The following is a 15,069-nucleotide window of genomic DNA, read 5'->3' on the forward strand; positions in this document are numbered from 1 at the left end:
TGTGGGAATAGAATGGAGTAAAGATAAAACTCATGTCATCACAACTTTCTGTTCTTACAATTCTGTAGTGATTCACATTGGTTTTGGCAACTTAAAGCTTTGAAAGAGAAGTTTGATGAAGCTGTGACATTGGTTTCCTCCTTTGTCCTCTGTCTTTCAGGAAAATATAGCAAGCTTCCGTTCTCCATGCTTTTAACGCATTTATGCAAATGTGCATGTATACACTCGCATTTTCAGTCTATCCTTTCTCACACACTTCAAGTTTAGTTGCTTACTTTCGTTTTTTTTTTTTTCTTTGTTCCAGGTCTCATTTAGGTTCCAGGTCTCATTTCATTTTTATTTCTGCCTTTCATCCAACTTCCTCTCTGCTATTATATTCTCTTGTCACCTCATTCTTTATCTGGAGTCCATTTTTACAGGTTTTATGAAAGTACAAAATAGGTGTTACCTAACTTTACCATCACTCATCTCCATTTATGTTTATGTTTATCAATCCAGGTGTCACCCAAGTATGTCCGCCTCCTTCTTCCTCTCCTGGGTAGAATAATTTCATAGGTATTTTGGGGGAGAAGGGCTTCCTGATTACTTATCCTAGGAAGGTAAAAGTTCTATCTATGATTGATATTGCCTTCTGAATAAAATAGATTGCCTTCTGTTGATCTCACATCTTATTGGTGAATGTTACTGTGCTTATGTTAGCTCTCCTTGTGAAGGGTTTACTGCTGGGGGGGAGGGTGTGTGCCTTCTTTTGGGAAGCAGCTGTGAAGGGAAGCCCATCCCCTTGAACTTTACTTCTGAGCACCTTGCTGTCTTGGTGAAGCCCCTGGCCTCCGGTCAGCTCAACCTTGCCTGCTTTCACTGTGGTGCTGCGGCACTGTGTTAGCAAAGCTGTGAGTCACTTTGTCAACCCAGGCCTTCTGTCAGTGGAACCGTTACATCTAAAGGCTTCTACTGTGAAGTCCTTCCTTGTTGCAGATTTCTGGTGTGCTAAGCAATGACTGTTATTATTGTCATCAGCAGTAATAGTAGTGTATGTAATTTTTGCCTTGGCTTTTTTTTTTTGTACAATACTCAGAGCCTGGGTACTGTCCCTTAGCTTCTCGCTCAAGACTTATGCTCCACTTCTGGCTCTTTTGGGTGGTTAAATTGGACATAAGAGTCTGATAGGTTTTCCTGCCTAGACTGGCTTCAAACCATGATCCTTAAATCTTAGCTTCCTGAGTAGCTAAGATTATAGGCATGAGCCACCAGGTCCTAGCTTGCCCTGGCTGCTTGTTAGAATTGCCTGGTGAACTGTGGACACACACACACACACACACACACACACATACACACACACACACTCACATTGACACATCCTTTGGAGGTGCAGTTAGAACTGTACACACACACACACACACACACACACACACACACATACTCACATTGACACATCCTTCGGAGGTGCAGTTAGGTTTGGGGGTCACTGGGCTATGGCTTCATAAGAACATTCCTTGCTGATTGTCCCGTACCCTGTCTGACTCCTCCATGGGCTCCTCTCTTCCTTTTCAATCTGAAATGTCTCCCTTTAGCTTGTTCTCTTCTGTGTTGTGCTAAGCAGAAATGTCTTCATGCTTCTGCTTTGTGTGTGGCAACTAACCTTTTTTTTTAAAACCCAGATGCAAATTTTGACCCATTTTTACTTATTCTCAGTCACTTCTGTCGGAGTGGGCGTGGGAAGTGGAAGCCAGATCCCTTTGCTCACATTACCATCCTCCTTGAATTCTGACTGTAATGGCTAAGTGATGTGAAAATTAATCTCGACTGGGAACTGCGCACACAGTATCCTGCTTGGGTTGGTGTGTGGAGAGACATAGACTTTCTGTGTTATTTCTTACATCTTTTCATCCATGCATGTCTTATTTTTTTTTGTTGGTCGTGGGGCTTGAACTCTGGGCCTGGGCGCTGTCCCTCAGCTCTTCAGCTCAAGGCAAGCGCTCTACCACTTGAGCTACATACAGCGCCACTTCCGGTTCTCTGGTGGTTTATTGGAGATAGGAGTCTCACGGTCTCTCCTGCCCGGGCTGGCTTTGAACCGCGATCCTCAGATCTCAGCCTCCTGAGTAGCTAGGATTACAGGCGTGAGCCACCAGCGCCCGGCCCATGCATGTCTTATATGCATACCTTTTGTGTTCCTTAAAGTTATGTGCATGCATGTGTATATTTTTTTCTTTGACGTCCTTATGAAATCTTTCAAAGAAAAATAGTGAAGGTGAAAAACAAACACATATGATAGGTCTTCATGTCCTTTCTCATATCATAGTGTTACATTTTCTAATTATAGTTAGGAATATTTCCTCTTTGCTAATGGCCTTGTGCTGCCTGCTAGTGATATTGAAGATGCCATAAACAATCCCGATATTTGGCTAGATTTGTTATTACCATTAATACTTCGTAAGTGATAAACAAATGCATATTAAAGGTAGTTGCAAGATAGTTTCTCTCTGATAGACTTTTTTTGTCTTTATGCTCATTAGGTATGCATGGCATCACTTGAGCCATACTCTAAACCTTTTTGCTTTAATTTTTAAAAAATAGGGTCTCACTTTTTGTCTGGAGCTAGAATGGATCTCAACCTTCCCATTTAACTTCCTGTGTAGCCGGGATGACAGTTATGTACCATGTTACCAAGCTTTTTATTGATTAAGATGTAGTCTTGCAAACTTTCTTGGCTGAGCTGGCTTCGAACCCCTATCCTTTTAGTCTTAGTCCCTTGACTAGCTAGGATTATAGCAGTATAAGTCAGCACACCTGGCTAAGAAGCTCCATCTTTTTGACTCCACTAAGAAAAGCAAAACACTGCAGGAATGATTTTGACTGCAGGAGGTATAAATGACTTTTTCTATACAATAGTGAGAACAAGTCTATGTTTTGATTCTTTTATTGCATTAGATGAATCTAGCTGAGTGGCTCTGGAAATACTGTCTTCAGGGAGAGTTAACAGGTTCCTGGCTGGTCATCTGCTTTCTATTGTTTTCTAGGATGGAAGGCACCTCCCTGAGACTTCTAATTCATGGTCTTCAATATCACTTACCTTTTTCCTTATTTGAAGACTTTCCCCTTAATCTCAGACTTTCAGCTACTAATAGGCTTGCCTTCATGACTTTTTATGATGGATTGTCCAAATGATAGCAATAAGTTTCGACAAAGATCACAGTTTTATTAGTTTACAGTAGTTTTTAAATCGTGGACTGTCTCAACAGAAAGCAAGCTGGATCACTTGGTGATGAGAAGACTGAGGTTTAGAAGGATCCCAAAACTTAGCTAAAACCAGGCAGCTAAGAAATTGTAGATTTATTGCAGAGCATACTCACATCTGTAATCCCAGCCACTGGGAGACTGAAGTAGGAAGATTATGTGTTCAAGGCCAGCCTGGGCCACCCTACACAGGAAATTCTAAGGGGAAAAATATTTTAGAGTCAGAATTTGATACTAAACCTAATTCTCATCCCATTAAACACCCTAACAGTTCTATGGAGGAGTCTGAAGTTTCACTTGGATGTAACCATGTTATGTGTTGCTAAGATGATACAATCTTTCTTATGTTCTTATATTCTAGAAGGAGATCTCTTAGAAGATGATGGGACTTTCAATGTTTCAGTAACCAATGAAACTTGTTTGAAATTGAACCAGCAGTCTAAGAAAGTTGGATCAGAACGAATATACCAAGTAAGAAGATCTTTTATACTGTCATAGAATTGGTCACTTAACTACTTGGGTGAATTTCAAGGCAGTTAAGATTTTCTTTCTAGACATGGATATTAGGTATGAGGGGGCTTTCGGTGAGGACTGAAATTAAAAGAATTTTAATATTTGGTGATAATGTTGATGATGATGATGATGATGATGGTTTTATGTTAGTGGGGACTGAACCCAGTGCTTCACATGTTAGCCCCTATTCCCAGCTCTGCCGCTGAAGAACTATAAGCAGGCATAACATTCAAATTTCCATATTAGAATCCTTGGGGCTAGATACACATTCAAGATATGGGATAAAAATGATTTTCAAATCTATAAAGAATGTATGGCTTCAACAAACAGTTTTGGGACACTTAGTTAACTCTTTGGCTAAGGTGATAAAGTTTTTTAAAAAGTGGCTATTTTATATATGTTAGATAAAGATTAAGGAATATATGGAATTTTCTTAAATCCACTGGAAAGAAGCAGACATTCAAAAATGGGTTGCATAAGCCAAGCACTAGTGGCTCACACCTGTAATCCTAGCTATTCAGGAGGCTGAGATCTATGGATTGCAGTTCAAAGCTGGCCCTGGCAGGAAAGTCTGTGAGACTTGTATCTCCAATTAATCACCAGAAAACTAGAAGTGGAGTTGTGGCTCAAAGTAGTAGAATGCTAGCCTTGAGCAAAAGAACTCAGGGATAGCACCCAGGCCCTGAGTTTAAGCCCATCAAACACCCAACAACAACAGCAAAAAGAGTTGCATAAGAGAATGTGCATTTTGCGTGAGCACATGTGAACACACACCTTGCTAGTACTCAGTTCTCAATATAGTGAGTGCTCCCAGCTCTCAGCAGGAGCTGCTCAGATGATGAGTCTGATGTGTGGTTATAATTTTGGGTCGCTGGAGGGGAGTTAGCCAAGATTATAATCCATGATTAAGCTCATAGTATGGCACTCAAAGAACTCAAAGGATCATTTTTGATGGCTTGTGTATGGAGACATAAGTTATCCAAGAACTCAAGAAGAAATCAAGGAGTTGAGGGAAAGAAAAATCTTTAGGATCCAGTTGTCAGAGTCTTTGATGACCTGGAAATGGATGAGGAAGACTCAGCAATTGGCCATGATGAGGAAGGATGAAAGATGGTCCGGTCAATGATGTGAGGATCAGTTGAAGGGATATATACATACTTGTCATCAGATCATGCACTGATTGGTCAAGAGTTGGTCACACGGTACTTCTGGGATCCTCACAAACGTGCTTCCAATAAAACTTCTAATATTTGCTGCTTGACTGGCAGGGATCAAGTATGATTGAGTTAGCAATGTGTCTCTTCACCCCATGGACCGGGGTTCTTGTGGGAAGAGTTGAGTGAAGTCCCATTGCTTTACTGCTTTCAATGTATATTCTGGGGTAGTCCTCAGAAAGAGGAAGCACTCTGCATTAGGAAACTTGTCTGAGGAAACAGAAAGAATTTTGCCCACTAGCAACAGTGCAATCGCTTTCCCTTAAGCAGGTGTCAAAGGGTTACTTGAAAACAGACTGACATTCTATTCATTGAAGATGTATTTATTCATCTGAGATTCATTAGTGAATGCAATTTAATCTTAGTCACATACATGGTTGGAAAGGAAATGGAAGGGGGTAGATAAAATAGTTTGCTATTGTATTGAAAAGAATTCTGAGAGGGTGAGCATACATAGAAAGAACTTTCTACTCTATTTCTGCTTTGCATTTGGTCTAGACATCTGCAAGCCAACAGAATATTTAATATATCATTGTCTCTGAATCTCATGCCAGTTTAAAGTCCTAGGCCAAAGGTGGTATCTGGATAGCTTTTATCATGCAACCTCATTTAACCTGACGACGCGGGAACACACACCGGAAGTGTGTTTGCCTCTGTTCCCTGCCACCGATTACACTGTGAATATCACCGGACTGGGACCTCGTGAGCATCAGGTGCAGATAACCATGACAACCGCACCCACAGGTGGGTGTCCATGCATTTCTGTTTCCTCCTATGTGAATTCAGAAGCTTTGGGTTCTAGTTCTAACAGACTACCAGCTTCATCTGGGGTCACTTGCCAGTTAGTCCCTTCTCTACAGGCTAGAGCTATAGAAGGCTTAGATGAAGAACAGGCTCTCCCTGCCACCCCTCCCCCTTTTGCTTGAGATCTCTGATAATCCAAGATTGAGAATTCTCTTAGGTCTTTTATCTCTTTCCCTCAATTTTAGACAGCCCTATTCCTTACACAGCTATTCAACTAGAACCAACTTGCAGGAGACTGAAACATGATCCTCACTGGGCACTGCAGAGCTCAGAGGCCTCATGGTTGGGCCAGGAGTGAGCACATGGACTCCATTGACTCACGGCTCACATGGAGGCCAGAGGTCTCATGAGAGGCCATTTGTGGAAGTCACATAGAAGCTGGTGTCCACTCCATACTTCCTTGTACCTAGTGGAAAAGGATGAAAAGTTAACCCCGCCTCTCCCCTCCCTTCCTTTCCTCAATTCATTACGGTTGTGGGCAAGTTCTCAGGAACTTCCTTCCAGCATGAGTGAATGCTACATTGGAGAAGGAGGTTTGGTTATGTGGGCAATTGTGTCTGCAGGGAACCCTTGCCTGGCTTATCCATCGAGTCTCAGGCTCGAGCCTAGGAGAGGACAGTGAGTAGACTGTCATTATTATTTACTTCTTGGAGGTTGGAGATACAGAAGTGCATGCTTGAGCTAAGGCAGGTCACAGAGAGCAAGCATCTGCTTCTTGTTTGGTGGCCTGTTACATATGAACTCTGGCCACTAGGGAATGTGACCCAAGAAATGGGAGTGTCTCACCATTTAGTAAACCTTATATTTGCTATTCCTTGAGGAGTGAGTCAGGAATGGTTCTTTCCTTTATGGAAATGAGAAGACAGGTAAGTGGCACTCTTTAACATACTTGAGCAAACTAATCGACTCCTGAAATGTTAGGAGTGGAACAGAAAGGCCAGTTATCAATGCAGGAGTCAACACTTTGAGCCACACCTCCACTTTCAGTTTTCTGGTGGTAAGTTGGAGCTAAGAGTCTCATGGATTTTCCTGCCCAGGCTGGCTTTGAAATACAATCCTCAGATCTCAGCCTCCTGAGTAGCTAGAATTACAGGCAAGAGCCACTGGCACTGGCCTCTGTTTTCTTTTCTCTGTTTTCTCTGTCTCTGTTGCACTCTCCTCTTCTTTTTCTCTCAATACTGAGGATTGAACTCAGGGTGGCATACTTGCTAGACAAGTCATATACCATCGGAGCCACACCCCGCTCTTTTGTTCCTGTTTTTTTTTCAAAGTAAGACTTTCATAAGTCAGGCTAGTCTTCAACTTACGATCCTCCTGCCTCCATCTCTTAAACAGTTGGAATTAGGCATATACCACCATGCCTAGTCAGACAGTTATTTCAACATTCACATTTTTTTATCTGTATTTATTTCACTCATCTACTAAATGTTGTGTTCTTAGTAATATATAATTTATTCATATCCTAAGAGCATTAATACTTATATCAAACATATATTTATATCAATCGTTTCCCATTTTATGGTTCCTTTTAGTTTTATTATACTTTTCACATGAATGTTTTAGATTTCAAGGTAGTCTAATCTATTGATCTTTCCTTTGTAATTTATTACATTAATATTAACTATATAATATGTTTTTTTTAAAAAAAAGAGTACTTATATCCTGTCATGTCTAGGAGAAACTAGTGACTTGTATGAATATACAGAATAAAAGATAATAGAAGTCTAAATAGAAGAAGAAAGAAAACAAGGGCAGGCATAGAAACATGGAAGAGGAAGATTAAGAATAATTTATATTGGATATAAATCTATAACGGATATAAATTACTAGTGCCTCATTAATTTGAACTGAAGTTTTCTATCCATTTAATCAGAAAAGGAGACATTATGTTGCCCATAAGGCTTAGCCTGCTACTAATTTTTATTCTGGGGGAGCAGGGGGAAATCTCAGAAATAGGGAAATATATAAGCATTATTTTCCAAAGGGTTTATAACACTTTATTTTTCTTATATTGCCCTTCACATGGTTCATTGTATATGATGAGATACCAAAATGCTTGCTCTTGGTTATTTTAATTGTTTAGAATATGGTTGGAGTCCATTTCTTTCAAGCAGTGTGTTCTAAGTATTGTTTCTGCCAACTTGAGATTGGACAAAGGTTTGGTCTCATCACACTTGAGACTGTTTACTCTCCTGTGTCTCCAGGGAACAATTGTTCTGGGTTACTACTTGAATAACAAGAACTTGTGCCTGACCATGGCTGCCCTCTCTGTTGGAAAGTTGAGCCCAGGTAACTAAGCAAGGGAATTATTTGAATCTGCTCAGTCAGTGAGTATCAGAATTCATCTCCCTACAATGTCTCCCATTATTGATAATTTATCTTCCTCATGCTTTACATAAGGTTGTGGCTGTGAATTGTAGCTTTTAGCCTTAAAATATTCTTTGCCATATTCAATGGGTTCAACTTGAATTTCCTCTTTGTCTTCCATCATAATTGTGACTCTGATCCCTCATGGCGTCCAATGGCTGTTCTATTGCCTGTCACTACATCTTTGGTCTGCCTGGTTTATATGTCTCTCTTGGGCACAGCATATAGTTGAGTCTTTCATTGGAAGAATATAGAATTTTTTTGATAGCTAATTTAAGTCCATTTACAGATTATTGGTAGTACTGAAGTTTCACTCAATCTCATTCTATCATTTTATATTATAGGTAGTATGTGTGTTATATACTGATTCTTTTTCTATGTGACATGTTTTCTTTACTATTTTACTTTTTTTTTTAACACCGAAAAATACTCTGTCTCCTGTTTTCGTGTTAAACTTTTCACACTGCTAGCCAGTTTTGGGTAGCATGCTTAAACTCTTATATGGTGCATGTATGTCATTCAGTTAGCTTATTCTATTTTCTTTTTTCTTTCTCTTCCCAGCTTTCAGTTGTATGATTTCTATTTTATCAGAACCTATACCATGTATATATTATTCTTGTATCTTGTCTTTGAGTCATAGAGCTGTGCTTAATAATCAGTCCTCTTATTATAGTTCCCCCAGTTATCTTTTGGATGAATATCATCTTCTATCCTCAGGATTAAAGTATTCCTTGAATTTTTGTATGGATAGAATTGAGCTTTGAGACTTAAAAGACAGTTTTGCTGTATATAAAAATCCAGGGACCAGGCACCAGTGGCTTACATGTATAATCCTCCTAACTCAGGAGACTGAGATTTGAGGATTGTAGTACAAAACCAGCCTGAGTAGACAAATAAGAGAGACCTTTACCTCCAATTAACTGGCAAAAAGCTGGAAGTGAAGGTATGGTTCAAGGGGTAGAGTGCCAGTCTTGAGTGAAAAAGCTAAGCAGGACACACACACACATACACACACACATTTTGGGTAGGGTATTTCTTTAGTGATCCTTATTAAATCTTATTATAATCTAGTCTTTTTCTTTTTTTCTTTTGACTGTATTGAGATGTGAACTCAGGGCCTTATTCTTAAGAAAACACTCATCACTTTAGCTGTACTTTCAGTTCTTTTTTACTTTAAGTTACTTTTTTAGATAGGATCTCATGTTTTTCACTGAGGCTAGCATTAGACCAAGATTCTCCTATCTGTGCTTCTCACTTGGGATTGCAGGAGTACACTACTATATCAGACTTACTCTTTGCAATCCCTAGGGTCTTGCTAATTTTTCTTCCGAGGCTGGCTTTGAACCACAATCCTTCCTTTTTTTTTTGTCAGTTGTGGGGCTTGAACTCTGGGCCTGGGCACTGTCCCTCAGCTCTTCAAGGCTACCACTCTGCCATCCGAGCCACACTACCACTTCCAGTTTTCTGAATGGTTTATTGGAATTAGGAGTCTCACAGACTTTCCTGCCGAGGCTGGTTTTGAACTGCGATCCTCAGATCTTAGCCTCCTGAGTAGCAGCTAGGATTACAGGCATGAGCCACTGGCGCCCCGCTTGCAGTTTTTTTTTTTGTTGTTGTTGTTGTTTTTTGCTGGTCCTGGGGCTTGAACTCAAGACCTGGGCACTGTTTCTTGAGCCTCTTTGTGCTCAAGCTAGCATTCTACTACTTGATCCACAGTACCACTTCTTGCCTTTTTTTTTTTGGGTCTGGTCATGGGGCCTGAACTCTGGGCCTGGGCACTATCCCTCAGCTCTTCAGCTCAAGGCGAGCACTCTACCACTTGAGCCACAGTGCCACTTCTGGCTTTTTTCTTTTTGCTTATGTGGTGCTGAGGAATCGAACCCAGGGCCTCAGGCATGCAAGGCAAGCGCTCTATCACTGAGCCACCTTCCCAGCCTCCCTCCTTTTTTTTTTTGAGTAATTTATTGCAGATAAGAGTCTCACAAGGACTTTTCTGCCCAGCTTGGCTTCTAACTTTGATCCTCAAATCTCACCTCCTGAGTAGCTAGGATTACAGATGCAAGCCACCAGCACCAGCTCCAATAAATATCTCTAGGTAACTGGGATTATAGGCTCTGAGGCATCTCACCTGACCCTAATCTGTTCTTTAGGAATCAAGAAACTTAATCTTTATTTTCTGACTTTTTTCTTTTTCCTTCACTTATTTTAAGTTTTCAATCATTTCTGTTCCATTTCTTCACCACTTTGTATCCATTTGTCTTTGTGTGTGTTTTTAAATTCTTTTTCTGAATCAAGATGTTTTCTCTTACCCTCAAATGATAGTTTGACAATATTTGTTTACATTTATTGTTAGTTTTTTCCCTCTAGTTTGTGGGTTTTAAATATAGTGTTTCAGAAACTGAAAGACTTTAATTATACTTTTATTTTTAAATGAAAACTGCTCATCTACTAATTCTACAGACAGAATTGGTGATTAATAAGATTTCTAGGTTAAGTGCGCCCTCTTCTGTCACTGAGTGAATTGCAGTTGCTTTGAAGGATTTTTGTTTTTGTTGATTTTTTCCCTCACTAAGGTTGAAGATAAATTGTGTCTTCTGTAGTTTTTAGTCTTCTTTTGCCTTGTAGGCTCCCCACTTAGTCCTCAGGGGCCCCTCATTCCTCTCTCCTCAGCTTTTTCTTTCCCAGAGGCAATGATCACCAAACTGCCACCTGATACCTTGTGGACTTTTTTATGCTTGCTCTATAGTCAAACCTCTGACTGCCTACTGCATCTCTTGTTTCTTGTCTTCACATGTAATATGGACTTTCTTGTTCTAGCTCGTAGGCCTTTGATTTCCTTTCCTCTTTCACATGTTCTTTAGATTTCCCACCAAAAGACTTCCAAAGACTTGTGGGATTTGAGAGAGGGTTCTACTCCAGTTTGGTATAGTATTTATGTTTCTACTTAATGGTACTTTCTATTTAGTATTTCTTTTCAATGTAATTTAAAGTGTGTGTTCTCCATTTTTCAGGTATGAGAACACTTTTGTTGTTGTTGGTAGTGGTTGTTTGTTTTTGGTGGTAATGGAGGTTGAACTGGGGCCTTGTCCCTGTTAGGCAAGCACTGTACCAATTGAGCCATATCCTCACACCCTTTTGCTTCTGTTATTTTTCAAATAGCCTCTCTATTGTAGTCAGACTGGACTGAGATCTACACTTCCCATGTAGCTAAGGTCCAAATGTATTGATTGAGGTATGGTCTTTTGTAAGGTGAGAAAACAGAGAAGCCACATTTTGAAGGATCGAATCGTAGTCTTTATTAAAAAGGCCAGTGACTACAGAGTGGATTCCTGTCTCAAAGACCAGCAGCCAGCAAATATACTTAACACAGTTAGGAAACATGAAGGCCAGAGAAGAAAGATATAAACAATATGACAAACCAATTCAGCTCCAATGGAGAGCTGAATTGAGAGGCCATGTTGGCTGGGGAACAGCCAGAAGACAGGAGCCTGGAGCCAGGACACAAACACATGTGGCAGGGCGTAATGGTGCCTGAGCTGGTCCAGGCCTAAATAGGGTCAGGTCAGGGTCACAGGAAATTCCCAGTCCCAGGCACTGGACTGACAGGCTTAGTAACCTATCAGCCAAGTACCTGCCCCTACCTCCAGGGATTCAGGCACGCCCATCATCTGGAAGGTGGGAGCTGCTCTTCCCCCACCATTAAGACGATACCAGACACTACCATCTCCCATATGGCAAAGATGGCACTGGCCAGACCCTGTCTCTCTATTTCAGTCTCCTGTTTATGTATAGGCTGGACTGAAACTGTGATTGTCCCTCTTGAGTAGCTAGGACTGTAGGAATGAGCTCTGCCTGCCCTACCTTTTGTTATTTTATTTGTTCTTCTTCCTGGAGAATAGTTTGGAAGATTGTTGGAGAGATTTAGATTTAAAGGGGTGCTGTCATCCTTAAACTGATTAGAACCCTGATCTGTAATACATTCTTAAGTGCTAACCTTTCTTTTCTTTTCTTTTTTGTTGGTCATGGGACTTGAACGCTGGGCCTGGGCACTGTCCCTTAGCTCTTCAGCTCAAAGCCAGTGCTCTATCACTTGAGCCACAGCACCACTTCAGCTTTCTGAGTGGTTTATTGGAGATAAGAGTCTCACAGACTTTCTTACCTGGGCTAGCTTGGAACCATGATCCTCAGATCTCAGCCTCCTAAGTAGCTAGGATTACAGGCATGAGCCACCAGCACCCGGCTAAGTGCTAACTTTTCTAGGTACATGTCTTCATTCAGTTTCTTCTACTTAGAATCAATCCTCTCCTTCTTTCATTCAGTTTATGTATTAACTCCTTTTGTGAGATATCCACTCTTCAACTCTTAAGCAACCTGTAGCTATTCTGGAGGCTGAATACTTGGGAGGCTGAGATTGGGAGGAATGTGGTTTTAGACTAGCTGGAGGAAAGGTTTATTGGACCCTGTCTGAAAGTGTATGCCACAGTGACACACACATACAAACACACATATACATGGTTAACAAGACCCATCTCAACAGGAAAAGCTGGGGTTGGTGACATGTGCCTGTCCTCTCATTTGTGGCAGGAAGCATGACTAGGATGACTGCAGTCCAGGCTGGCCTGGGAAAAACTGTGAAACCCAAGCTCAAAAATAATCAGAGCAAAGGGTTCTGGAGGCATGGTTCAAATGGTAGAGTGACTGCCTAGTAGGTACTAAACCTTGAGTTCCAACCCCAGTGTTGGCATTACAACAGCAACAACAACAACAACTCCTCTATGAGATTAAAAAATAAGTGTGGCAGTTTATTGGGCAAGACTGTTCTTTGTTATTATTTATTATTATTTTTAAAGGGTTATGGTTGCATAAGAGGAGTATTCTTTTTAAATAACATACATGATGCTGTTGACTCTTACAAGAATGACATTGTAGACTGAATGAAATGTATTTGCTTTTTGCATTCTTGGGCAGAGTTTTTCTGTAGCATTGAGTTGTAGGAGGAGAAAGGCCAAGATGAGGGTTCTTATAAATCCTTCTCTACAATGGTTGTATCACTTCACACTCTAGACGGAGAGGAAGCCTGTTCCCCACCTCCTCACAAACACTGGGAATGATCATAGTAATGCTCTAGTGAGTGTGAAAATTTACTCTGTCTTGTTTTAACTTATAGTTTTTGAATTCTTGAAGGCCCATTACAGTTCTGCTGTGAATAACTTTTTTTTTGGGGGGGTGTCAGTCGGGGGGCAATCCCTCCAGTTCCAGCTTTTTTTTTTTCAGACTAGTTGGAGAGTCTCTTCAATTTGTCTGCCCAAGCTACTTTTGAACCACAATTCTCAGATCTCAGCCTCCAACTTAGCTAGAATTATAGGTGCCTAGCAAAAGTTAGTTCTTTTTTTTTTTTTTTTTCATGGAGCTTGAACTCTGGGCCTGGGAGCTGTTCCTCAGCTCTTCAGCTCAAAGCTAGCGCTCTACTACTTGAGCCACAGTGCCACTTCTGGCCTTTTCTGTTTATGTGGTGCTGAGGAATCGAACCCAGGGCCTCAGGCATGAGAGGCAAGCATTACTACTGAGCCACCTTCCCAGCCCCCAAAGTTAGTTCTTGATAGGTTAAAAAAATTATTTTCCATGATGATTCGTAGACGTACAGCATATCTATGGTATTAAATTTTGATAGGGGCAAGATGAACAATGAAGAAAAATGTCTAAAAACATGTCCCGCAGGGCCTAGAAGAAAGGAAATTGAGCAATATGGCTCTGGTTTTATAGTAGGTATTGTATCTGGTTCTGTCTTTTCTCATTCATCTTCCCAAAGGAGCTTAGCAATGATCACCGACATCTGTCTATCTGTGTGCCAACCTGGCTTCTGCCCCGTGGTTCTCTGCAGCTGACTCCTCTTCCTCTAGCCCGTGACTCACCCCTTCCTGCCAATCTCTACTCACTTGCCTCCTCCCAGCCATCCCTTCTCCCCGTCCATCCTCTCCCAGTGTGAGCGTCAGCATGGCAGCTGGCATTCTCTCTTGCCACCTTATCATTTAGCCCCCAGAGCACACCTGGCCCAAAGTAAGAACTTAAAAAAACATCCACTGAATGGATGAGTGAATTTGTCAAGTTCTATGAAGAGCCACGGGAATTCCCATTGAAAGTGTATTATACTTGTACATTAACTGGTAGAGAATTGACACTTACTTTTGAAGCTTTCTCTTCCACTACATGGCCTTTCTCTCTCTCTATTGTTTTTCTTTTATGTTCTTTAAAAACTTGGGGACAGTGGCTTAAGAGGTAAAAATTAAGTAGATCACAGTTGTAGGCCAGCTCACACACATACACACACACACACACACACACACACACACACACACACTAGTAAGATCCTCCTGTCTCAATAAATAAACTAGGTGGGGTGATGTACTTTTATAATCCCAGGATTACAGAAGAGAGGGTTGATTATATACAGTCTTGCAAAAGGTGGGAGACAATCTGAAAAATAACTAAAACAAACAAAAAGGGCTGGGATGTGACTAAAGTGGTACAGTGCTATCTAGAAAATAGAAAGCCCTGAGGTCAAACCTGTCATGTGTGCCCCCCCCCGACTCCCCCTGCCCCCCCAAAAGAGAAAAAACTTACATGAATGTTTTTGATATTTCTGATTATTTGAAGTTTATTTCTGGTCTCCTCTCTTATTGAAGGAGGATCTTTTAATTTCTCTGTTGTATTTTGTTACTTGCATTAGTTTGACTTGCTGGTTTGACAAAGAGTTTTAGTGGCTGAAAATAATACAACTGACTATTATATACTTCCAGAAATCAGAAGTTTAAAATCACTTTCACAATCAAATCAAGGGCTGGGAAGGTGGCTCAGTGGTAGAGCACTTGCCTTGCATGCATGAGGCCCTGGGTTTGATTCCTTAGCACCACATAAGAAAAAAGAAAAAAGCCGG

At 40.9% G+C, this 15,069-nt stretch overlaps 1 protein-coding gene across 1 annotated transcript in view; it reads left to right on the forward strand.

Moving 5' to 3' along the window:
- The window catches only part of Susd1 (sushi domain containing 1), a 98,092-nt gene that overhangs the window by 47,687 nt on the left and 35,336 nt on the right, over positions 1–15,069 (forward strand). The window contains exons 7-8 of the mRNA XM_013023220.1: positions 3,599–3,708; positions 5,519–5,708. Of these exons, the coding sequence (XP_012878674.1) occupies positions 3,599–3,708; positions 5,519–5,708 (300 nt within the window). The remainder of the gene's footprint in view (positions 1–3,598; positions 3,709–5,518; positions 5,709–15,069) is intronic.

The sequence above is a fragment of the Dipodomys ordii genome, unplaced genomic scaffold, assembly GCF_000151885.1.
Source record: "Dipodomys ordii isolate 6190 unplaced genomic scaffold, Dord_2.0 Scaffold67, whole genome shotgun sequence".
NCBI lineage: Eukaryota > Metazoa > Chordata > Mammalia > Rodentia > Heteromyidae > Dipodomys > Dipodomys ordii.